The sequence below is a fragment of the Lepisosteus platostomus genome, chromosome 8, assembly GCF_059453375.1.
Source record: "Lepisosteus platostomus isolate fLepPlt1 chromosome 8, fLepPlt1.hap1, whole genome shotgun sequence".
Taxonomy (NCBI): Eukaryota; Metazoa; Chordata; class Actinopteri; order Semionotiformes; family Lepisosteidae; genus Lepisosteus; species Lepisosteus platostomus.
This window is the reverse complement of record NC_142618.1, coordinates 54,213,029-54,240,467: the sequence shown is the minus strand read 5'-3', so window position 1 is coordinate 54,240,467 and position 27,439 is coordinate 54,213,029. Positions and strand designations below refer to the sequence as shown.

The 27,439-nt window shown below is 35.7% G+C and overlaps 1 protein-coding gene across 2 annotated transcripts; it reads right to left on the bottom strand.

Moving 5' to 3' along the window:
• Positions 1-2,192: 2,192 nt before the first annotated feature.
• lrrcc1 (leucine rich repeat and coiled-coil centrosomal protein 1) lies at positions 2,193-24,203 on the bottom strand. Of its 2 annotated transcripts, XM_088643957.1 has the most exons (21): positions 23,688-24,203; positions 23,172-23,241; positions 21,918-22,123; positions 21,663-21,728; positions 21,289-21,456; positions 20,155-20,321; positions 18,747-18,962; positions 17,838-18,040; positions 16,429-16,612; positions 13,057-13,215; positions 12,672-12,706; positions 12,209-12,413; positions 11,483-11,622; positions 10,761-10,962; positions 9,384-9,569; positions 8,056-8,230; positions 6,108-6,271; positions 5,399-5,607; positions 4,345-4,482; positions 3,480-3,615; positions 2,193-2,696 (listed from the first exon to the last, which is right to left on the bottom strand). In XM_088643957.1, exons 2-21 carry the CDS (start codon positions 23,228-23,230, stop codon positions 2,577-2,579), a joined length of 3,138 nt encoding a protein of 1,045 aa, XP_088500083.1. In that variant the 5' UTR covers positions 23,231-23,241; positions 23,688-24,203; the 3' UTR covers positions 2,193-2,576. The 2 variants fall into 2 exon arrangements, with proteins under 2 accessions (XP_088500083.1, XP_088500084.1); XM_088643958.1 differs by lacking the exon at positions 12,672-12,706 and having other exon boundaries at positions 13,067-13,215; positions 23,688-24,202.
• Between the last annotated feature and the right edge of the window lie 3,236 nt (positions 24,204-27,439).

Sequence of the window (27,439 nt, the reverse complement as noted above, 5' to 3'; positions counted from 1 at the left end):
GAAGCGCACACACTCCACTTCACCTGTTAAAAATACGAGCGGACATTTAAAAGAACAGCACCACCCAAGAAAGGTTAAACGAAAGGAGGCCACTTGTCCCTTCTCGCCTGTTTGGCTTACTACAGTAGTTGATAGGAGGAACTCATCGAGCCGCTGGAAAAAGCCAGTGTACAAGCCATCTTCGAAAACATGGGTGCAAACATACCTTAATATTAAAACGTGCCCTCCTGTAATCGGTCAATTTTTAGACATCTATTGATTTCATTTCTGACGTTCTAGCTTAATATTGTTCTTTTTCCCCAATTTATTTCCTCGCATTGGCTAGATTTAAAAAAAAAGAGTCAAACGTTTTCGGTCAAAATTCCAAAATAGCCCACATAGTTGGGCACATTGCCATCCATTATTATTATTGATGTAGTCAATAACTCTAAATAGTGCTATTTTGAAAATGATTCGAAAACTAACAAGGTTACAAAAAATTCATGTCGGAAAAACACTAAAATTGTACTAATCGGATTCTCAGATATTTGAGTGGATTTAAGATCCGCACCTTTTTATTATTGTACCAATAATATTTCACATTCATCGTTATTGTTATCATTAGTTTGGGAAAATGCAGGTGAGAACGAAAGTCACTGTCCTTCCCTTGCTCGAGTGCAGGTGTCAACGTACACACATGTTTTTCATGTCTACCTTGTCAAGACATGTTTCCTAATATTTCTAGTTCATGTTTCTGCTACCTGTATGTAATAACTCTGCTCTGTCTACATGGAATGTTACGTGCTAGGTTTTTACCTAATGTTGAACTGTTTTTGTTTTAATTTTCTTAGCTTCTTCTAAATTTTTTGCCAATCCTCCAATTTTTTCATATGCGAAATGGACTACATAACCTAGATCGGCGATATAAATTTGAGGATTCGTCCCTTATCTGTATACTCTTTTCCACCCGAGCCTATTTTATGCATCGCAAAATACACGAGTCAACCAAATAACCGAAGATCCTCCGTATAGCAGAACATGGATGAAAGCCTTTCTTAAAAAAAAAAGACCAATACCATACCAAAACATTACCTAAGCGTTTGAGAGCCATTAATGGTATACTTCTACATGGTGGTACACATCTCTGTTGCACATCTGAAAAGGAAAAAAGCTTTATATCTGATTTACATCCAATCAAATAAAAGTTAAACTGACTATGAATCAAATTGTTATCAATTGAATGGCATCCAGTATCATATCAATTTCTGATATGAACTGTCAATACCTTAAATTTTAATTTTCGATTTTATAAATTTACAAAGGCCTATTAATCGTTATTTCAACGTTTGTGCTTAATCCGTGAAGTTAGTTACAGAATTTTAAAGGGTTGTACAGTAGCTGCATGAAGAAATATGCAGTCAGAACACAAGATAAAATATTTGCTGTTTTTGCAAGCCATAATACGAAACACAAACTGGTAACTGGAGCACTGAAGAGTCAAATTTTAATATTCAGGTAAGGGGCTGTTGCTTTATTGATATAGGAATATTTCTTTTCTATTTGTGGTATCTACCGGGCTAAAGAAATCTCTCGCTTTTATTGTGATGCCAGTTTGGAATAAGGGAATTTTTTCTCCTTTGTATCTGTTTAGGGAGTGATTTAGTCCTGCATAGGTCCGTCTTCTTGTGCACGAAAGAGGTTCCCCATTTTTCTGCAAGGCATCTGTGCCTCATCTGCAAGGCTTAGCTCCGTTTCCTAGTTCTGTAAAAGGCTACTGCCAGATACTCACAGTACGTGTAAATAAATAATAGAATTGATTGCTCATCAATAATTAGTTGTTCCTCTTTTAAGTTTGCTGACTTATTTTTCCATTTCCTCACTGTGTTGGGTACACAGAGATCACATGCCTCTTTGTTACCACTCATTATTCCCTAACAATAAGGGAAAAACAGTTATTTACTTTTGTAAATTGCTTGCAAAGCAAGCTGGTGTCAGGATCTGATTTTCTATTTGAATTTAAACATCACTTCATTTAATCTGTCTACACCCTCCGGTTAAGTAACATTTAATACTGCAGGAACCTACAGTATATGACGTGTCAGTACTTTGGTTTGCATATATCATTATAAAAGGACTTATAAGTATGAAATATGGATTTCTATTCTGAGCTTATGCAAGGCCGAAAAAAAACAAATGTAAATGGAATGTTTGCCTTTAAGTGTAATCAAAGAGTTTATTTTCGAAAACAACTTGTTTCCAAAGTGCTTAATGAATTCTGTATACATTAGCACTATTTAACAAGTTAATATATTAAAATATAAAAACTTCTATTACAAAAATAAATACAAAACAAATCTACAATGTTAATTCTTGGACAGAAATCAGTATTTGATTTTTGCTGGACTCTACACATCAATGAAGGGCTCTACATTCTCTGCAAACAACTACATCTTAATATTATGGTTGACTGATTTATAAAAAGTGAACAATGAAAAAGATTTATTACAGTGGTTTAGTAGCAAATAGTTATCACGTCCAAACATTTACATAGGGCATGGGTGTCCAAAACACATATGTAAGGTCTAGAGGAAACACCCTTATAACTGTTGGAAGTCTCTCAGGACACTTGTGAGTCTTCTCATTTTCTCCTCCATTGCTCTTTTGCTGCTTGCTGTTTCTTCTAGAAGTTGTCTCATTTCTCCTTCCACTTGAAATACCTTTGCAAGACAAAACATTGACACCTAAAGCATCACAAATGTTGATTAAACATTGAGACCCTGACCACAGTATTTAACTAACCATTTACCTACAGTATCTACAGTAGACTGGGAGAGTGGACTGATAGACAGAGATGACAGGTTATAGATGGATATAGACATCAGCTGGTCAGTACATGCCAAATTCAATTTTGTTCAGAGTTATCAGTCAGGGATCACTGTTGTGGTGTTTTTAGAGTCAAGATACACCTATGGGTTTCAAGGCAGTAAATGAGGTTTCTTGAATTTTTCAATGGGAAGTCCAGCACTTTGTTTTGTGCTACATATTTTTACATTTTACATTTACAACACTTGAAAGATACTTTTTTCCTTTAATTTTAGAGAAGATGTAATTAGAGTCATCAAAAATGAACTAGCACTTTCATGGTTTTCAGCTTCATAGAGCTGCTATTACATTTAGGGTTATTACACCTGGAATAATTATACAATAGTTATACAAACATACTGACAGCTTTTGTCAGCTGATCAGTTTCAAAATGCCTCCGACATATACAACAGCATAGTGTATAAGCAAATTTCAATTTTTTATACAGGACACGTCAGTTATGGCTTGTATATACCACTATACTCTCTATAAGTACTAAAGTCTCTATACCTGTGACTTTTTTAAGTGGGAATCTAAAAACAATAAGTATGTATAGTATCTACAGTCATGTAATGCAACAATGCAGAACTTCAAAACAAGAATTGAATATTTTTAAGTCCCTGGACTTGCATCATTACCTTCTGATTTGCTTCTTCTATCTGTTTTTGCTTTTCAGTGGCCAAGTGAAGCAGCTCTGCTTGATGTGCTGTCTGTACTGACTCCAGCTGTCTTCTGAAGGCATCATCTATAGAGTGAAGTTTCCCCACAGCATCTCTAAAATACCAGAGTACACATATGGAAAAATACACATATGATAAACCTTATACCTGTGATGACTCCTATAAATAAATGCATACCAAATGTAAAATATTACTGACATTACCAGACAAAAAAGATCTTAAAACAAAAAGTAGGTTTACAGCTCTAAAACTGGGAATATGAAACAGAAAAATAACTAGGCATTACATAAAAACCATCCACAGCCATACTGTGAATACTAGTTTATACTTATACCATAGATACTGTACATTTTGTCCTGCGAGTCTGCATTTTCCCTCTGAAATGCATATTTTTCAAGTCAATTTTTTTAATAAGCAATTTCTTTTGGATTTTGTCAAAATGAAAATCAATTCACTCTTTGTATATTTAAAATTACATGCATCTGATTACTGCAATATGATAACCATTTAAAATATTATGCCCTTATGTATGGGTATTACAAAATTAAATCAATAGAAAGTTTCAAAGTAACTTTCTATATTAAGATCTTAAAAGGGCCTGTCAAGACAAAATGTTGAAATGTTGTACGTGAGAAAATTTAAATAATGATGGCAAATACTACTTTAGTTTCTTGCAAGCACTGCAGTGCAGTGCATTTATGCATTATAAATGAACAAAAGTCCCTCTATAGTCTGCCTTTCTGAAAAGCATAAACATTTGCCTGCAATCTTTTTTTCTGGAAAGGTACAGACATTTTCATAATATGTCTATTTTATTACTTACTTTTGCCTCTGGAGGCACATTTCTTTTTCTTCTATTAGCCTTTTCTCTTTTGCATCAAAGTTAGTCTTCATGTGCTTCACCTGAGCTTCTAGGTGGGTCAGGAGTTCGGCTTTGTCCTGCCATTTTTTATTCATAGCACTGCAATGGTTTGAAAATAAAGACAATGGCACCAAGATTACTTTATGACAACAAGCAAGGTGTTATGAAAATCAAATGTAAAATATTTTCCAGTTTTGCTTACAATGTCACCAAAAAAACAACAACAACAACAACAACAATTATCCATTAGCTGAGAGAACAAATCCTCCTTATGTAGAACATTTGACATGCATAATAAACGGGACTACAGCAGAAAAATTAAAACATAATTAAATGCAAAGATGTTTAAGCAAAGTTCACTATGATTGTAAAGTACTGTGTAAATAAATAATGTAAAATACTGATATACAGACCCGTTAAATGATGCTGATGTTTTTTATAAAATTCATAAACCAACTGCAATGACTTATCTGCACATTATTTTTGAACAACACAAATATAAGCATGTCAAGTAACCACTAGTAAGTGAGAATCATTAGTAATTATGTAAATAAACTCATGTACAAATCAGAAAGTGCATATGTATTGAGGTTCTTTAAAAGGAAAATCATTTCAGCACTTATCTTGCTAGTTCATATTAATCTATATGAAAGGTGAGATACCAAAACTGATATACACAGAAAAGTTATGGATTGACTATACAAGTATTCTCTTTATTTAAAAAAAAATTGACCCTCACTTAAATTTAAGAAAAGTTTCTTCTGCTCTGAAAAATTAGAAACTACTATTTTTAGTCAGATTATCAGTTAAATTTCCAAATTGAGAAAAAAAAGAAAGATTGTGCTAGGCGCTTGGACATAAAAGGGAATGTATTCTGTTTTAAGGGCTATTCAGTGAAATAGCAGTAAATTGTATACTAAGTATTGGTGTTATTGGTGTTAAATTCTCTTTGGCTCCAGCCTTTTTCTAACTACAAACACTAAATAGCTTGTGTTTGAACTCAGATAATGTGTACCTGTAAGCTTTCTTCACTTCATGTAGCTCAGTCTCTTTCTCCACTAGATGCTGTTTTAACTCTTCCTTCCTGTAAGTCAGCTGTTCCACCTGCTCTCGGAGCTCCAGTACTGGCCCCCTCTCTTCTTCCAGTTGCTCCTGGAAGGCCTTCTGGGCCTGCAAGATTTCCTCACGGAGTTTCTTAATCTGTTCATCCCTTTCCTGTACAGCCTTTAAGAGAGAAGAAGAAACTTACAGATGAAGCAACACTGCTCAACAGAGAACTCCTTGAATTGAATTTTTGACCTTGATCAAATGTGTGGGGATCATTGATCTACTGTATATATAATCAAACAGCTCATATTCCCCACACAGGTGAAGCCATGCTGGTGCAATATTACCCTCCCTCCCCCACCATGACAGGCACTTAGCTATAATGTGTTATACTGCTGCTATTTTTGCGTTTCTGAATATACAGACATTTCTTTACAGTATTCATATCCATACATTTTGTAATGTTACATTGTTGTATCTCAATGTATTTATTCATTTTATTAACAGTAATACTTGGAAAACTGCAAGTACTTTCAAAGGCTTCCAAACCTGTACCTACCCATTAACTTTAACAGTGTGAGTGAATGAACTTTAAGTAAACTGTTTTAGAGGAAGAGCAGTTTGTAGTGTAGGGTGTGATTCACCAAGAAGATATCGACCACAAGTGTCACTTTTACCTCTTTCAGTTTCCGAATAGTCTCTGTTTGGTCTTCCACAATCTTAGCTTTGATCTTCAAAGCATCGTTGTCACGCTCACTCTGTTTCTTTAATGACTCAATTTCACCAGAAAGGACTTCGATCCTGGCCTCCAGTCTGCCTCTGTCCTGTGCCAGTGAAGCCCCTGTGAAGACAAATGTACATTACCATTTTAACATGGTTCTCTATAGATACTGGGGCATCTTGCCAAGGTTTGGAACTGATAAATTTACTTTCTGTTCATGCAAGTCACCAAGGTGTTTAATGTTTTTTTTGCAGCTGAAGATATTAAAACAAGGCAGATAAAGCTGTTTTTTTTTTCAGAACTTAATTTAATTTAATTTGCTCATAAAATATCTTCCAAGCATCTAGCACATTTACTGTAGATATTTTACATATTTGATTGAAATGTGAAATTGTGTTCTAATAATAATGGGTGTAATGTCTAATGTGTTTAAATAAACAAAATGCTTAATAATGCTTATTTTAACACTGAAACATCTAGTTGCTTACATGCAATATTAAATTATGAATTCAGAATTATGTATTATATATATAATATATTATAATATTTATATATGTAATAGGTGGTGAGTCTGTAAGTGCACTCCAGGGTTGACCAGCTGCAGTCCTCAGGTGTCTCTCTATTTTCTTTCAGCCTAATCCCTCGCTGCGTTAATATAATTAATAATTTAACGTGTATGACAGTTGGGATTCTACTGGCATCTTTGACAGCTGGATTTAAAATGGACTTGAAACTCATATAGGTATAAAAATACCTTTAAAACTCAACGCAAGGGAAAATTCAAAGAAGCAGGGTAGAAGGAAAGAAAGAAGACACTGTATGAACTCTGATCTAGACCCGAGTAATCCCTGCTCTCCACTGGTGCAATGCCAGAATGGCCACAAGGTGGAACTGGAGATCAGTTTGTATTGTAGTAGGACAGCAGGTGCGTGAATTGTTTTCCCTGATGTGTCAGAACCCTGAAGAAACAAGTAGCGAAGACAAACTTTGAGATTTTCCAGCAATCTCTGCTATAAATATTTTTTCTTCATACCAGTGCAATTATTTTCTCCAACTTATAATTCAAAAATAATTCATCATGTTTTTGGAATGACTTTACATATGATTTTCTTAATGTAGAAACAGAGCTCCTTATACTTTTCCAATTGTACTGAAAGTCTGAAATTACATTTAACATGTTTTAACCTGTCTAATGTTAAAGCAGACACATGGAATTAAAGTAAAACTCAACAACTGTTAAGAAAAGATAGCGCTTGAACTGTCATTTTCCATAAGCCTATTTAAGGAGAAACATATTAATCTTTTAGTCACATCCATTTCTTCATTTGTCCTTTAAATTCACAATTACTGTAATTCAGAAATTATAAAAGGAATTTTGCCCTGGAGGAAAAGGCCTTAAAATGCTTCCTGTTCAGAAAGTTGATTAACACATTAAAAGTGTTAATCATGGTCATAAAAGCCATGTACTTGACAATTTAAAACGATGAATAATGTTAAAATTAGGTCTATTTTACTGAATCCCACTTTTTTTCAAAAGGTGGCTCAATAGGTAACCAAACAGTTACTGTTCTTTCCCATAGGTTAGAGCTAATGGTTTATGTTGAGTCAGCTAGTAACAAAAACTGAATCTTTGGTCATTAACTATAGAAATGTCTGGAGTTAAAATCTTTAGTTATATGTATTTGACATGGGCTCGTGCTTATAACATTGTAGTCGGTAAAACTGAAGTAAAAATATGATGCTGTACAGTCATGTTTTATCAGAAAAATAAAGAATCTGATTGTATTCGTGATATTAATGACTATCATTTTTTAGAAGTATGAGTTTTTATCAGTAGTGGACATTTCAGGTTGAGGTCCCGAGTAGGGATGATTTCTTGATTAACCCCTTTGCTGCCCCTGCACCTTGCTGTGCCAGCTCCTGCCCCCATATCCTCCTCTCCGCTCTGAGGCCATCAATCACGGACTCCTGGGCAGTGAGCTGTGAAATCAGCTTCGATTTGTCCCTTTTGAGAATCTCAATCTGAACGTTTTGTTTCTTGTCTTCTTCCACCACAGCTTCCAAAGATCGTATTTGACTCTATAAACAAGAATATCAATATCAAAATATGACAGACTTCATAAGTGACCTAAAGGACGATCATGGAATAAATAAACCTTAATTCGTTAACATTACACACTCCATTTTCCTAATGGCATGAAAATGCTGTGCCAACTCGTTGCTTTATCATGACCTGGGAATTAACTTTAAATGATTTAGAAATATAAAAACCATCTCGAAGTGTGAAGAAGGCTCAAGGTCTGTCATTGTCCTCAATTATGTCATTTTAAAATGACAGTTGTTAGCAGAGCATTTTCCACCCTCCCTGATTATACCTTGTAACATACAATATGAAAGAACTGCCAGACCTATTTCTCAAAAGAATTGATAACGATAATAATATTAATTACAAAAAAGTGTATAAATTATTTTACATTGTGTAGACAGTGAAGGTTACTTTGAAAGAGATTAAATGCTATGCACAGTACTCAGTCATGTTACTTGAGGATAAAGCAGTCAATAAATCTCAATGTGCCGCTGTCAGGCTTTGAATAGTTTTGTATTTATTAATAACTAAAATGTGAACTGCAAAACATAAGACAAACATGTTACATTTTACAGGATACTGATTATAATAAAGAAAAGCAGTGGTTAGTGCACCCGTTTTACAATTTAGCATATGAATTTGAACCCAGAAAAAGTACTTTCCTCATTATAATTAACATTCATTTTAAAAAGTTAATTTTTGTAAGCTCTACAAAGACAAACAAGAGGTTCAGCACCGACTGGAGAAGTGATGTAACTGAGAGCCAACGGGTGCCTGGGAAGCTTCAGGGTTTAATATCAGTCTAGGAGCTGAGAAAACTCTGACCAATCTCAAATAATTGTGCTTGGGGAATCCCAGTCACAATTAGTTAGTCCACATGACCCAAGCTTGAAATCTAAACATGCGGACCGTAGAGCAGAAACTAAACTTTGAATAAGTGAACCTACCAATTTTGCAACTCGGGTGTCACCGTGAAACCTGACGTTTCAAAAGAACACTGGAATGCTTGCAGCCATGAATACATTGGACTGTAACTCAGACATGTATACAATTTTCAGCACCTCTCTACTTTTTTCTCTTTGTGTTATACTTGCATTCAGTATAACTGCTTCAAATTAATGCTCACACAGCTGCATGGACTCATACCTTCAACTCCGAGACAGATTCTTGTTTGGACTTTACCAGCTCTGCTATTCTTGCTTTCTGCTCTTTCACCATGGCTGTTAGGTCCTGGACCAAAACTGCAGACTGCTTCTCCTTCTGCTGGAACTTAGCCAAGGCTCTCTTGTGTTCCAATAACTCTGCTGACACATGGTCAAAGCCTTCTTTTACCTAGCTCAAAGAGAACACATAACATCTCACAGTTACACAAAAGTATATTTTTTCATTGTTTTTGAATAATTTCTTGCTGTTTTTGTCATGTTTAGTGCCAAATCGATTTTGGGACTAAGCATTTGACTTTAGATCCAATGTTTCTACAGCATTTTTTTTCCCTATAAGGTGAAAAGGTTGGTTTACTTTTTCGAGATGATGCAAGGCACCTACCTGGATTTTAAGCTTAGTACATTGAACATTATTTATGCTAAGAGAAGGGACTAAAAACAGCCATTATTCTCATGAAAAAAACTGTCAATATCTTTATTTTGATCAGTTAGAAATACAGTATAACTCGAACTCGTGCTCCCACAAGCCAAAGAATAAAAACCATTGTGGACCTTAACATAATGGAACACTGTGAGGATGCACTGAATGGTGAGAGAGAGAGAGTGGTCTTCCAAGGTTCAATACATTAGCAACACACTGCATCACAAGGACATTCCTCAAATGAAAGTGATTCCTCTTATTGTCAGGACCTAATGACCCCTTTTATGACAGTGATGGGACTAAAGCACCAAGGTAATCACTGAATTGGGAATTTAACATTTAGAAGGAAGGATTTATTTAGTGTCTTTGACAGAAACTTACAAAGTTACAAATTTTTCTTCTCACTTTATTTTGCCTTATGTTATATTCTACTAAGGAAAACACTTCTGTTCTCCTTTACACATGGTTTCAACACAGCGTAGGTTACATTCAATCCATGTTCAGAAAGGAAAGTGAGCATTCAATCTCAATGTTTAGTATTTACAAATTAATTAAATGAATCAGCAGCCGTGTCATTAATTTTAACTATGGGTGTCTGCTCAGGGAAACTAGAGAAGAATATTAACTGGGTGACTTTCATCACTCCAGTGCAAAATATGATCTGAGTTTTAGGTGTAATTTTAAAGCTTTTAAGATGAAGGTCTATTCAATGCATGTGCAAACATTTTGTTTTTTCTGTTGGGTGGAGCACATTTTACATTGGAGCAAAATGGCCTGTAACTAAACAATGATGGTTATAGACAGCAAGCTTCTGGAATCACTAACATGCATTAGGTTTGGGAATAGTTATGTAGAATATTAAATATTTAACAGATTTGGGCTATGTGTCTTACAAAATGCAAGATAGTAGACTGAAGGGTTACAATGGGTCTTGTATACCTCTTTAAACCTTGTAGCCTCAATGGTGAGAGCCATGCGGAACTCATCTTCCAACTCGCTGTACTGCTGCCTTATGGCTGCCATCTTCTCTTGCAGTTCGGTTACTTGATGAGAGTGTCTTTGCTCCACCACTGCCACCTCCCTCGCCAAGGCTTCTCTGAACTCAGGGCCAGTCAGAGTTACTCTGGACTCCAATTCCTTTCTAACCAATTAATATGGAAAAATAAACATGTTTCATCATAATGATTTGAATGTAACTATTTAACTGTGATTACAGAGTTACCAGAAACTGGAAATTATTATTTAATCAAAAAGTCATTAACAGTATGCCCGTTCTTTGTTTTACAAGGGTTCACTTAGTGAATCGTCATTTTAGGTCACTGATCTTCTGGTATTCTGAATCTTCATTTTTGAAACTCTTTCTTTTAAGTTGAACGAATACAAATCTTGCATGCCAAGACACAGAGAAGCGCAGATACCTTCCACACAGGCTCTCGCTGCTTAAAATTGGCCAGTTACTCATAAATATGACAGTGGTTAAATTGTTAATATGTTAAAATGAAATACTGTACTACACTATTACTTTCATCTCAAAATCTAAAAGGAGCTGGTGAAAATTCAATCACCTTTACCTGTCCAGCATAGTGCTTCTGTCTGATACACACAGAGCCTTAATATGGTTAAATTGTTCAGTTTCTGCTCTTAATGTATTTTATGCATACCTGTGCACCTGTTCTTTAGACGCTAGGAGTTCATGCACTTGTTGCAGTTTCTCCTTGTGCTGTCGGACAGATGCTCTCAGAATATCCACCTCCCTCTTAAGTGCTGCAACTTTAAACTCCAACTCCTGGTTCTTTTTCATCTGCAGGTAAATAAAAATTGGGTCCCTATTTCCAGTAGTGTTAAAGGAAATCCATCAGTACAATCAGCCAAAACGCTTTTAATGTGAATATGTCTGTGATTACCAATGGACACTAAAAATAGTTGATGAATCCTTGTAAATAAGGGAAAGTGTTTACTGAAATCATGCAATGTCTTCTTTATATATTTAGACTTACAATCCCAATATTCCTGCAAAAGTATACAATAGTGACTAAGATTCATTATAGACTGCATAGCTTCAAATTATGAAAAGGTTCGTTGACTATTATTAAAATATATCACCATATGCTGTGTGTAATTTTAAAGTAATGTCAAAACTTTGTCACTGTATTTCATTTGTTTTGAATTGTATTCCTGTAATGTTATGTTTACAATTAAACCATAATTAGCTTTACAATATACTGTATGCTTCTCAAACAGTAATGTTATATAACAAGGTAGCATACTGAACTTTAATCATATAATGCTCTATATCTTACACAGCGATATACTCCATTTAGAGATTCCCACATCAGAATGCAAGCACACCTGTCTCAGTAACCTAAGGCACCACCAGTGTACTGTACCTCCTCAGCTTGCTGCTGGGCCCTCAAGGCCTCCCTCTTAGCCACACTGTCCTCAAGGCTGTGCAGAGACCTCTGCTGCTGTTCTTCACGGCTCTTGCACTCTCTCAGCTCACCGACCAGAGCTTTGTTGCTCTCCATCAGCTCTTCAACACTTGCCTGGAGTTTGCTTTTTCCTTCCTTTTCCTTTAAAAGGAGCTCCTTTAATCTTTGAAATGAAATAAATATATATATACACTCTGGTTGCTTATGAAGGAACATAGAACTAAACATTCACATCAGTGTCTAAATTTATTCTTGATTCATACAGTTCGATAAGTACAGACATAGGTGCAAAGATAACTGTTTATAGAGACGACATAAACCAATAGCTACAAAGAAATGCTATATAAAGGCCATTATTTTCAGTACATAGTAAAGGAATGTATGTCCTGGCAGAACTCCGCTCACGCTTACACAATCTCACCTGCTTAAGGTTCTTGATTGTAGACTAGTAGTAGACTAGACCTGACACCGCGCCTGCTGTGAAGTAAGGGCTACTCTGTTTTATACAGGTGGGTGCTTCAGTAGTGGGTGAAATAAGTACATGTAAATGTACATGTATGGTCCTATATAATAATAATAATAATAATAATAATAATTGCTTACACTTAAATATCTCCACTCAAAGCGCTTTACAGGTAATGGGGATCCCCTCCACCACCACCAATGTGCAGCATCCACCTGGATGATGCGATGACAGCCATAGTGCACCAGAACGCTCACCACACACCAGCTAACAGTGGGGAGGAGTACTAAAGTAATTTATATGTAAAATACTTTATTATATAAATAATTACATAAATGCAAACAATGTCATACCGGTCAGTGGTGTACAGTGCCATATTCTGAAGATCTTTCTCTTCAGTGGCACGAACCTGCAAGTTTTTGAGTGTTTCAGTTAGTTTCTTCACTGCCTGTTCAGCCTTCCACCTCCTTTCTCTCTCCTGGTCACGTTCCTCAATTATTGCCTGCAGAAAGATTTTAAGAATCGCACTACATTTTGAAAAGTGTACTATTTCATTACTAGGCTACCAAGCAACAAAGTTGAAAATTAGTTCATGTATTTTTTTGTAGCAAAAACAGCTAATGAATTCATTTGGTTGTATTTAGTACTGTATCATTTTGAAACTGTACCATCTGGGGTGTCTTGTTCACTACTGTAAATATTCATTTAGTTATATATTTATCTACTCATTACATTTATTTTTACTTATATACCAATACTACCTCAATAGCTGCTAATGATACTCGGTCCCCCCCTTCATGTGTGTTCTTTTGTGTTGTACTGCGACATGATGGTGGCTGTTCTAGTGTATTGTGCACCTCGGCCCAAGAGAAACTATATTTCGTTCTCTGTTGTACATTTATATAACAGCAGAATGACAAAGTGAACTAAACTGACCTCAGCTACATAGCATGTAAAGACACGCTGTAACAAGGCAAAAAATGCAAGCCAATGCATTTAAAAGTATTATTAACTCAGGGGTGATGGTCAGCTTTAAAGTTGTATAACTCTGTTGTACAATAAAGTTGTAGAACTATAGAGAATACACAGATAAGACACATAGTCGGTATTATATGTTGCCCATACACTCTGGATTTAATGACAGGAAAACAAAGAAGATGGCATTTTTAAATTTAATATATCAATTCCTTACACTTATATAATGCTTTTCTGGACACCACTCAAAGTGCTTTACAGATAATGGGGATTCCCCTCCACCACCACAAATGTGCAGCATCCACCTGGATGATGCGACGGCAGCCATAGTGCGCCAGAACACTCACCACACATCAGCTATCAGTGGGGAGGAGAACAGAGTGAGGAAACCAATTCATAGATGAGGATTATTAGGACGCCATGACTGGTACTAATCATATTTGTTTTTCCCTCCAGTGAAACCACAGTTTTTTGGTGCAACAATGAAATTGCATTTACCGAATGTATCTTGGAATACAGACAGAAATTTTGATGTACTTTTGTTATCAGAAGTAATTTCAAAATATCAAAAAGTCAAAATTAGCTAATTTAACTAAATCAAATAAAATAGGCCATACAAGATGTCCAATATCGTACAGGTGATAAAAAATAATATCTGGAGTCGAAATGATTAAAAAATGAATATACTGACATGTTATTTCGTTTTCTAGGGGTAACGTATCTAGTCCATGATTATTATCTCGTGCTGCCAAACAAACTGAGCCAAGAGTGCAAGGTTCAGCTTGGTCAGTGTCTGTGTCACCAAGCTGCTGCTTATTAGCAATAGTAATTGCAGATGTGAGTAGAGTGAGGTAGAGTCTATTATTTCTAGCAGATTTGTTTTTCACAATTCCCTCAAGGACAGCAAACCACCACATGGGTGAAGAAACACAGGAAACAGTAAAGAACTGTAAAGTCTAAAAGGACTGATAGTCATTTAAATTGTTTGGCTTAGAATTTGCTTTTACAGTGCCTTGCGAAAGTATTCGGCCCCCTTGAACTTTTCAACCTTTTGCCACATTTCAGGCTTCAAACATAAAGATATAAATTTTTTATTTTATGTGAAGAATCACCAACAAGTGGGACACAATTGTGAAGTGGAACGAAATCTATTGGATTTTTGAAACTTTTTTAACTAATAAAAAAATGAAAAGTGGGGCGTGCAAAATTATTCGGCCCCTTTACTTTCAGTGCAGCAAACTCACTCCAGAAGTTCAGCGAGGATCTCTGAATGATCCAATGTTGTCCTAAATGACTGATGGTGATAAATAGAATCCACCTGTGTGTAATCAAGTCTCTGTATAGATGCACCTGCTCTGTGATAGTCTCAAGGTTCTGTTGAAAGCGCAGAGAGCATCATGAAGACCAAGGAACACACCAGGCAGGTCCGTAATACTGTTGTGGAGAAGTTTAAAGCCGGATTTGGATACAAAAAGATTTCCCAAGCTTCAAACATCCCAAGGAGCACTGTGCAAGCGATCATCTTGAAATGGAAGGAGTATCAGACCACTGCAAATCTACCAAGACCTGGCCGTCCCTCTAAACTTTCAGCTCAGACAAGGAGAAGACTGATCAGAGATGCAGCCAAGAGGCCCATGATCACTCTGGATGAACTGCAGAGAACTACAGCTGAGGTGGGAGAGTCTGTCCATAGGACAACAATCAGTCTTACACTGCACAAATCTGGCCTTTATGGAAGAGTGGCAAGAAGAAAGCCATTTCTCAAAGATATCCATAAAAAGTCTCGTCTAAAGTTTGCCACAAGCCACCTGGGAGACACCCCAAACATGTGGAAGAAGGTGCTCTGGTCAGATGAAACCAAAATCGAACTTTTTGGCCACAATGCAAAACGATATGTTTGGCGTAAAAGCAACACAGCTCATCACCCTCAACACACCATCCCCACTGTCAAACATGGTGGTGGCAGCATCATGGTTTGGGCCTGCTTTTCTTCAGCAGGGACAGGGAAGATGGTTAAAATTGAGGGGAAGATGGATGCAGCCAAATACAGGACCATTCTGGATGAAAACCTGTTGGAGTCTGCAAAAGACCTGAAACTGGGACGGAGATTTATCTTCCAACAAGACAATGATCCCAAACATACAGCAAAATCTACAAAGGAATGGTTCACAAATAAACGTATCCAGGTGTTTGAATGGCCAAGTCAAAGTCCAGACCTGAATCCAATCGAGAATCTGTGGAAAGAGCTGAAAACTGCTGTTCACAAACGCTCTCCATCCAACCTCACTGAGCTCGAGCTGTTTTGCAAGGAAGAATGGGCAAGAATTTCAGTCTCTCGATGTGCAAAACTGATAGAGACATACCCCAAGCGACTTGCAGCTGTAATCGCAGCAAAAGGTGGCTCTACAAAGTATTAACGCAAGGGGGCCGAATAATTTTACACGCCCCACTTTTCATTTTTTTATTAGTTAAAAAAGTTTCAAAAATCCAATAGATTTCGTTCCACTTCACAATTGTGTCCCACTTGTTGGTGATTCTTCACATAAAATAAAAAATTTATATCTTTATGTTTGAAGCCTGAAATGTGGCAAAAGGTTGAAAAGTTCAAGGGGGCCGAATACTTTCGCAAGGCACTGTAATTTGTAATTATATTCATCCATCCATTTTCTAATGGATGGAGTCATGGGGGAGGTGCAGCCTATACTGCCAAGCAGCATGAGCAAGGAAGAGTAAAACATACCCTGTATGTTGTTTCTTCAGAGTCACGTACTCTGGTATCCAATGAAGAAACGTTCTGCGATTGCAGTCCTTTCTTCTTCTGGCTCCCAGCAGTCAGTGGCTGAATGTGCTGGGATGTTCTAAAAGAAACCTCCTTCCTAAGACATGCTGTTTTCTTTGGGCCTTTAGCAGTAATATCTTGTTCACTGGAAAGACAAGATGTTCACACAGACGTGGAGTCAGCTGATCAGAAAACAGAGCTTTCGTATTGAAGATTATGATCAAAAAGCTTTATCTGTATAACTCGATGGCCTGTCCATTCTTCCTTTCGTAAAAGACACGTTATGTCCCTTTGGACAATTAATTGAATTTGATTACTAAGAAAATACATGGAAATGGAAAATTATAAAGTCTTATACTGCAAATTAAAACCAAAGAATAATGTGAGTGAGGTGCACTTTCTAAGGCACTGAGTTTCAAACTAAAATAACTAGGAGGTCCTTATTGTTTCACTCAATGTTTTTACATTGTATTTTTTTATATATTTAAAATACATTTAATTTCTTTTTTGTTCTTACAATGTACTCTTGAAAATGAAACATGAAACAACCTGCATTATTCTCTTAACATTCAGACCCTTACTACTATGACTTTTACATCTCCTACTTATTACTTACTATAACTACTGTACCACTGAGATCTCAAGGTCACAGCCTTTGACTTCTATCATCTTCCATAGAAAAAAAACATACAAAGTATAACCTTGTTTTAGCCTTATTTTCAGTTAGTGGTACTAAAGACAAAAACTTTTATTCCATTTGACTCCAGAAATTAAACACTTTTCACAGCTTGTATGTAAAGACATATTGTCATTCCAGAGGACTGGTTAAGGTTCTAAAAATAAATCAAGCAATATTTTATAAAAGTCCAGCCATCTATTTTTAGTTATTGATCAGGCTGCCTTGACTCGTATAAAAGTCATCACTGTCACATGCAGCTGGGGTACAAAATCAAATACTCCCTGGAATCAACAATGAAATGTGGGTTTCTGACAGAATGATGATTATCACTGAATGCACATTGTCCCAATAGAGAAACTGGTAAAACAAAAATCAATAAGCAATTTTGTCTGAAAATACAAAAAGTACTGAATGTTGATTGTTTGTTTGTTTGTTTCTAAAATAAAGAAAAAAAAGTAATTTAAAAAGTGTTATAGACTACAGAAGAACATTAAACAAAAACGAACGCTTAATGTATACTGTATGTAAAGTAATTATAATATGGAACACTGATTTCACATCTGTTGTGCTAAAATTAATTGGAACAAATGCCTACAGTATATGTTCACGTTTGCTGTGGCTTTTTGGAAAGTACAAAACATTAAGCTCATAGCTATATAATAAGAAGAAATAATTTGTTAGAGGATCATACCTGTCTGATCTCTTGCCTGGTGTGTATTTAGTCAATCGCTTTCCAGTTGTTTTATTGGCACTTCTGTATTTGGGAATTCTGGATCTCCTAGAACCTTTCTTATTGTTCTCTTTGGCACTGTCACATTCACTTTCTGATGTGTAATCAATGTCTCTCTTCGCCTTCCGTACAACAGAGGGAGTTGAGCTTGAACTACTGGGGACCTGCAAGTTTTGTTTTAATTTTATGCAGTTTATTAATACAGAAAAAAAATATATCTTATACCTAAATTCTGTGACTAAATGATCTTCCTTTGTTTATTGGTGTCCGTGTATGAATGCTTGTGATTTCCTTCTTAAGTAGTCACTTCTTTAATGTTTATATTCATTGTTTTAAACACATTCAGCATTTACCTGTGCAATTTAAATACAAGAATTAAAAATGCACAAACTCTTCTACAAATATTTGGAAAAGAATAAGAAAATTTAATGATGCTTAAATCAAAAAACAAATATGAAAAAAAACAGTTTTAAATATTTTCACATACAGTAATCTACCTGTACACTTAACATTGCACTGGGTATTGGTAGGTACATAGACTACTGTATTGTCTGCAGTAGAAAGTGGATACTTTATTTTTTCTTTGGCAAACTGACTATTTCTAGCAGATTTTATGTGTGCTTGTATTTATTTCTAGCACACAGTGTGTTTGTGTGCACTGTTTACTATAGTTTTTATAGATGCACTGAATTCATAACAAAATGTGTTCTAATCCTTCCACTGTGAAACAGTCAATGCCTAGAAGTAAGAATTAGGCCTTAAGCTGTATTTGAACCCAACACTCTAAAAATGAGCTGTTTTAATGTAAAGAGACCTTAACTATATCTAGTAAATTAATGAGCCATATCACACATTTTTATAACAACCCACCTGATGAAATAGTTGAGAAACCTGATGCTCCAATTTTTTAATTCGCAGTTCATTATACAGATTGCAAGAGTTTGGTTTTGTTTTCTCCTCTTCAGAAAGTGAATTTTCTCCTGTATGCACTTTTGGTCTTCTGTCAACCCCTGTACTATTTCGCTGGTGAAACTGGGTCAGCACTTTATCAATGGAAGGGGTGGCAATTGGTACATTAGAATTAGGCTGGAAAGTAAATGAGAATTGATCTTACTACTCCATAAGCGGCACAACAGTGCTTAAACAAACTATATCTAAGATCAACTTATTTTAATAAATGTAAAATTCCTTGACTAAAAATAAAGCAGCTTTATACTAAAGCACATATGCATGAATTTAAGTTTTGACACATTATCCATATCAGAAGTAATTATAGAACACGTACAGAACACTTATACAATGTACTGCATAGGAATGTAGAGCTTCATATGACCATTTTCATACCCTTTATAACTGAAATTGTGTGACTTTCATGGAAAAAGAAATTAATAATGAAAGGTTTAATGTTACCTGAAATATATAATGTTGATATACTAATGTATAATGTATGATGAAGAAACATGGAATGATAAAACACTATGTATTATTCAGTATAGCCATTTAAAGATTTTCTGAACAAAATCTGAGAAACGTTTGATTGAATAAGTTGCCTTATCTTATAATAATAATAATAATAATAATAATTGCTTACACTTATATAGCGCTTTTCTGGACACTCCACTCAAAGCGCTTTACAGGTAATGGGGACTCCCCTCCACCACCACCAATGTGCAGCATCCACCTGGATGATGCGACGGCAGCCATAGTGCACCAGAACGCTCACCACACATCAGCTATCAGTGGGGAGGAGAGCAGAGTAATGTAGCCAATTCATAGAGGGGGATTATTAGGAGTCCATGATTGGTAAGGGCCAATGGGAAATTTGGCCAGGACGCCGGGGTTACACCCCTACTCTTTTCGAGAAGCGCCCTGGGATTTTTAATGACCACAGAGAGTCAGGACCTCGGTTTTACGTCTCATCCGAAGGACGGCGCCTGTTTACAGTATAGTGTCCCCATCACTATACTGGGGCATTAGGACCCACATGGACCACAGGGTGAGCGCCCCCTGCTGGCCCCACTAACACCTCTTCCAGCAGCAACCTTAGTCTTTCCCAGGAGGTCTCCCATCCAGGTACTGACCAGGCTCACACCTGCTTAGCTTCAGTGGGTTGCCAGTTGTGAGTTGCAGGGTGATATGGCTGCTGGATATGGCTTCTTGTTTCTTATAGAACAAGAAAATACATTTCTTTTCATGTTCTGGGCTAAAGACTAAAACGTACGTGTCACTGCACACTGTATTTCAATTATTACATGTACAAAACTTAAAAAAGACTTACTTTTTCTGCATTCCCACTAGTGTCAGAGGATACCAAGAAATCTACAAAATCTTCTAGTCCAGGTACATTAATTGAAGTGCAATCAGCCAACATGGGCTCACCGTTTCGATTAACACCATCAAGAGCAACCACCTGAGGCAAAGACTGTAGAATAATCTCTCTGTAACCTTTAAAACACAAGGAATATTTTTAGGAAAAATGTTGCTGGCTGTACAACAAATTCATACATTCCACTATCTAATAAAAAATTAAAAAATGGAACATTTTAAAAATGTTAAATTTTCACATGCTTAAGATACCATATGATTCCTCTTACTTGGAACTGTCTTTACATTCTTTCCAGATTGCTAACATCAATATGAATTAATCACTAGGGCTATGGAAAAGCAAAAAAATAAACAATATTAAAACAACTGAACAGTTGTTTCTTTTTATTAAATAGGAATGTTTAAAACCATCTCTATTGCATTTGTTTTTTCCTTTATAGGGATAATTTAACATGTAAGGACTATATCAAACGTATTTGTATTCTGTTCTTATCTGTATCTAATATGCAATAGAACCTAGCAGAAATAGTTTTAGAGATTCCAAAATAACCTCTAACTCCAGCACTTCCAGACCCTAAAACACAGTTAAAGCAGGCTTGGTTTTAAACCCACTTTAAGAAACTCCTCAAAACGTAGCCTAATTTCAAACCCCTGGTTCAAATCCAGCACTCGTTTACTGTGGAAGCTCTGGCCAGTCACTATAGGGATTAGGGCAGCTACATTACACTTAGTGTCAGCATTTCAGTTGCTGAATAGCACTGTGGTATTTATTCAAATGCATGTCTACACTTTAGCTGGCTATAACGTTTTAGCTTCCATTCTGAGTTGCAGTGCGCACAAAGGTCATCTGCCTGACAACCACAAGCCTCAGACGCCAGCTGCAGTTCTGACAAGTTTGTTTCCCCAGGGGCAGGTAAGAAGCTGACTGTAGATTTGCTGAATATCAGCAGATGTTTTCAAAATGGGTCCCTGCAATTGCAGGGCAAATAATAATAAATAATGTAATATGAAGTTATGAAATAGAACCAAACATGTAATTTTGACTCTTTTTTTAATACCTTTTTAAATGTCATATAGGTCCACCTACCTGGAACAAGGCAGACTGGGTTGTCTTTTCCATCCATGCTAAAAGTAAGTTCAGTCAAATTCTGTAATCCCACCATGCACTGCAGCACTTGATTTATGTTGCACACTTGGTTACTGTGCAGATTCAGATGTCTCAGTTTGTGGCCAGTCCCATGAAGGTACAGCAATCCTGCAGATGCAAACCAAGTTTACTCTGATCTTGCTATTAGCTCCATTTGATTATTTTAAGGATTATTTATTCAAATATGGGCATAAGCAAAACCTAAGAAATAACATACAATTTCAATTAATCATTAAGCATATTATTTTATGATGGTTTTCTACTTGAAAATTAGAGGGCTATTTTCAAGACATTATATTTGTAAATACACTCACCAGTCAAGTCACTTATCTGATTGTAAGACAAGTTCAATCTGATCAAGTTCACTAAACAATTTAACCCTAAAAAAGAACAAAATGTAATTAAAGAACAATCTAGCAGTATATTGTCGGTTCGGTTAGATTAAGTAGTAGTGCGTTGATTCTGTACATAAAAGATGATGTCAGAATTTTCAAGAAGGTGTTTTTCATATTATGGTAAAAGGGGCACCATTTCATTAAGTTAGCCAAAGGCGGCCACTGAATACTTACCTTCAACTTTAGTTATTAAGTTACATGATAAGTTGAGAGTGTGCAGGGATGTGAGCGAATCCAGGCCCTCAATTCGAGTTATCCGATTGGACGAGAGGTCCAGGTGCCGCAGCTGCCATGCCAAAGCCAGGCCCTCTATCTTGACTATTCGGTTACAGTGAAGACTCAGTGACCTCAGCTTTTCACTTACAGGAATTTCTAACAAGCTGCAGAGGGAGAGAAGCACAATGCTAGCTTGTTTACAATTAAACAAAAATCCTAAAAACTATACTACATATATGCGGCATTTTTAGTTAGAAAACAACATGGGTGGCAGCAGAGACACTGCAGATTCAGAATTAGCAGAAAACCTTCATTCAAGACACAGGACCCGCTCAGTGGAATTTCTTCTTTCTAGAAGCTTAAATAAAGGTAGACAACATGTATTGCAGAAAGCACCAAAAAGGTCATTCTGATGTAATACCAGACACCAAAATCTTTTTAATTATCTGTAGTTTCCTGCTTACTGCGGATTACCTTTCTCTGTTCTGCCCACTATTTCCTTGTTTCAGTTCAAATGACTTCTGCTAAATATTAATTAAAATAATTCCCGAATAAAGAGTAATATCTAATAAAAGCCTTGGAGAAATCTTATAAAGAAATCCCTTCTTCTCATCCAGCAGTCCAACCCACTGATTGTAGTTGGAAGAACCAGTGAAATACAACCACTGTATGAGAGCATCACTTCATATTTTACATGCAACACAAAAAGATTACAAATAGGAGAATTCAACCAGCGTTCCACTTGTCAGAAAGAATAATCCAACACCATTAAAGCGTACTGTTCTGGGAAAAGTCTTTGAGCTTCATAAAATGTCTTTTAACACTTCAGATTTCTTGTCAGAAGCTTCATTAGACGAAGCACCCAGTATGTAAGAAAATCAACAAAGACAGACTATATACACAGCGAAAGTTGAAGATGTGGTGGTAGTGCCATCTCCATTAATGTTATTCAATAATATTTAAGCTTAATAAGTAATGCAGTTGTCCCCATTTATTTAACAATACAATTTTGTAAAATTTTCTAGTTGGATTAATCTGAGACATGCAACTTATGTATACGACTCTCTGTCTGTGGTAAGTTTAATACAAAAAATAAAAACAAACTCGAATGTTATACAGTATAAGCACAAAGGAATAAGTAAGGCTTTAAATAAGGTAAGGGAAGTTTTGTTAATTATATACAAGAAACACACAGTATGACTAAGTTCTTACCTTGTTATGTTTTTGTCAATGAGGCAAAGCTCTCCGTATAAATGTTGATTTTCTGCCATTGTCCGAATTTCTGAGGGAAACGTTTGATAAGCGTTGAGGTCATCGCGAAGATTAAAGTACCAAGTTTAATTTATTTAAGAATCAGTGTTGATACAGGAATCATGAAAGGTTTAAAAAGACAAAAAATGAAAACGAACCAAGAAAATTAAAATCAGTTGTATGAAACTTATACTGTATGTCATACTTCCTACGGCACAATCTTAACGTACATCAAATACAAAGCAACTCAAAACAAATGCTTTTAAAAGGGTTTCTTTTACATCCCCTTACTTTTGTTGAAGTTTAAACTGGAACTCGGCCTCTTGTACATTCCAATCGGTTTGAACTGCTGATGAAATTACATTTGCTACTGGAACCTGATTTTTCTTTATTATTTTTGCGAATGCTTCCTTTATCAGCATTTCATTAAGAGACGTACCCACTTTCATTAAAAAGGAAAACAATAATTTCACTTACCTCGCGAGGTAATGAAAATGCAGAGCAAAACTTCATATCTCAAAAGAGTTTCCTACAAAATAGTGGGTTTATCAAGTTTAGTAATTTTGGCTATAAATGAAAAAGTAAATTCTCAGCCTATTATAATTTTCGCGTTGGTATATTATAACTACTACAGTAAGATGAAACCTGAAAATAAAAAAAACAAGGCTTAACCCAACCCAAATTCAGTTGTGCTGTTTTTTTGTTTACTCGTTTTTACCGCTGTCAGCTTAAATTGACCGCTCTCACTGGGCGCTTACTTCTCACGTCATCAAAACACACCAAACGAAGTAATATGCCGCTATTCATTTTAAGCAAAGTGCTGTGCGTTATCTTTTTTTTCAGATTTATTCCTAAATAAATTACGATTAGCAGTTAAACCCAACTCTCATGATTCACATAAATAGCTCGCTTGAAAAAATAGATTAAGAAAGACGTAAAATAAGGAAAATCCATTCATAGTTTCTGTTGCTATAAACAAATTTGCTATAAACTACTGCCGCCTTCCGCCCTGGACTGCTTTGCATGCCCAACGTCATACTAGTTACAATGGTAACGTTTTACAAGATGTTAGGGAGGAGCAATGTAAAAAGCCTGAGAAAGGGTACTTTTGCGAATACATGTAATTCACAGAATCATTGTGCTCCAGAAGGTTTAGCATTATAATGCATCTTTGTGAAAAGGTTACACAATACACATTTTAAGTAGATGACGTGAAAGCAGGACGACTGCATTTTAGTAATTGTCTTTAGAAGCGAATATTGCGATAGAGGCTAATTGTTTTCGATATTACAACAGAAAAGGTAATCTCAGAGACAAAAACTGAAAACGTTCAGATGATGAAAAGGAAATGCCTGCTAATGTATGAAATGAATAGTTAGGTGTTGCTGCACACACGCTTTTTGAAACAATGATTAAACTTAATTTGATATTCTGATTTTACATTCAATCTTAATTTAGATTTAGGACTTTAATTTGAACTGATGTAATTTATTTTCAACAAGTACAAATATGTTGTATTTTATTAATATTTCATGTTCATGTTTTAGTTATTTTTAATAATTATTTTGATATTCATTTTGATTCTCCACTCTGTTCTTTTTTGGGCAGGAGGCTGTGTTCTCCTGAACTGTTTGTGTTTTATTCTGCTGGTACATTCAGGGTATGCCCACTCATGACAATAGACAATAGACTAAGAACATTATTAGTCCGCTTCACCCCAAGAAATCTCATGCGGGTCAACTTGTACTTATGTAGCTGGAGGGATACTGGCCTACCTGTACATTTAATTGCAACATCAGCAACCTTGCAGTAATGCACTGTCACAAGATCAGCTTTTTGGGGAAGCTAATTGAAGAGGGGAAGAGCAATTCTAGAATCATCGTTTAGTATAATTCATCATGTCCATCCACCCATTTTATAACTGCGTCATTCAATTCAGGATCGCAGGGAGTCGGAGCCGATCCCGACAAGCAATGGGTACAAGGTGGGATCCACCCCATACAGAATGCCAGTCCATCGCTGGGCACATATAGACAAACACAAAGACACTCACATATGAGGGAGGGTCGTTTTTGTGAGAGACACTCACGTAGGGCAGATTTTCCCAGAAACCAGTTAACCTTTGTGTATTTCTTCTGACTTTAGGAGGAAACAGGAGAACTCAGAGGAAACTCACAGGGAGAACATACTACTCTATGCAGACAGCATCCCATGGTTGGAATTAAACCCAGGGCCCCAGCGCTGTGAGGCAGTAACGCTAACCAATGCACCACCATGCCACCCTAATAAATCTTGTGTTAGATCAATTTTGATCACAGAAAGCCTTTGAAGCCAAGTGTTGGGCCAGGTTTTAGTGACTTACCACATGACGTGTTACCTGTACACTTCAATTTTCTTCTTTTATTTTTACAGCACAGTACCATGTGTCGCCAGAACAATTTTTTTACATGATACAGTAGTAATATAAAATAGAAATGTTAATAAAAATACTGAAAATGTGGCTTCATAACCTCCAAGAAAACACTTTCCTGTTTTTCATGCACAAAATTAGTTAACAAACGTATTAATGTATTAAACGTATTAATGTAGTGGGTTTATTTTTTATTCAAAATGCATTCCTTACCTTTTCACACCCACGGTACAACTATCTTCTTGGTTTTCCCATCCAGCCATATCTCTGTTTGAACTAATGGAGCAATGTCACTATGTTGTTTCTATGCTTAGGGAGTCTCTATCTACACAGGTTTGACAAATATGGAGAATGAAGGAAATGTGTTGTTTTTTTTCCATGTAATGGGAATTCTGTGACTAATACAAGGTTCCATTAAGATTTAAGCCAAAAGTGTAAAAATGCAAATGTTTACATAAATACTGTACATGTTGATATACCTTGTATTTTTTTTCTCAATGTTTTGTTTGGATTCTTCAGTAAAATGTATGAAATCTTCAGTGGTTTTCTAACATTTTATATGTATCTTTGAATTCCTTAAATGCCTTTCTTTCTAGAAAGCACTCAAAACAACTAAACATAAAAAGGCAGGTACATACATTTATTTTGTTTTCCTACACAATGAAAATAAATGCCATACAACAGCTGCAACAAATATAAATAAAAAATACAGTTTAACAATAAACATGCTCATCATAAAAAATAGCTTTGCAAAAAAGTTGTACATTTCTATACAGCATCTGATTTCTTCATCACCTTTTAACCACGGGCTTTTACAAATCCTTCAGTGAGCTTTTAAATATTTATCCTCTCTAAATTGTCTTGTGATTCATTGAGTAAAGACTGGGATTAATTAAAAAAAACACTTGTCCAGTTTCTAAGTTGTTTGCAAAACAAGTTTTACAGCTCTGTTCACTGTGGAATTATCTTTATTAAAGAAGCTTACAAACCACATCTGTGGTCTTTTAATGCCTTGATTCTTGCATTACCCATGCTATGAATTGTGACTTAAAGAGTTTATAGTTTTGCATGCTAACTTTTTTTAAACAAATTCAGGTATTAGTACTTCTCAACACTTTTATGCCAGGAAGGATACATGGGAGTGGTGCATTACATCTCTGGGCTAGTTGTAAAGCATTATGGTGTACAATTGATGGATGAAAAGAAGGCTTTTCAGAAATAGTTCTTGTTGCTGGATTCGCTAGTCCTCATGTCAAAGAAGCACAAAACACCGCAGTGAACATAGATGAAAGGACACCAATACAAAACACAAAGAAATGTGTTAAAAGAAAGATTGCAGATGACACAGACTATTAGTCAAACTAAAACATAAGATTAATTGGAAGAGAAAGTACCCATTTGGTATGCTTTGATTTTAATATTCATTCATTCAGGGAAAACAATTTCTTTTGTTAAATAAATTGGAGAACCATCTGTGCTGTTCAATGTTTGGCAATTTACAAAATGCTGGCATCGGTGAAAAATAGTGTTTAGTCCCAGGGGCACTGCTCTTGTACTTTTGAGTTGGGTACTTCTCTCAGAGTGCTTCAGAAACAATGTCCAACTCTATTTACTGTAAATGGGTATACAAGTAAGTCATTTGAACAAATCAGTCAAATAAACTAGTATTTACTAGTATAAGTCATTAAACTACTGTAGTGTTTAAATATGTAAGATTCTAAGTACTATTTTATTAATTTAGCAAAATAAACAATATTAATATTTTTAAATGAAAATGATCATTGGAATATATATCTTACCTGAAATTTAAAGAATTAGA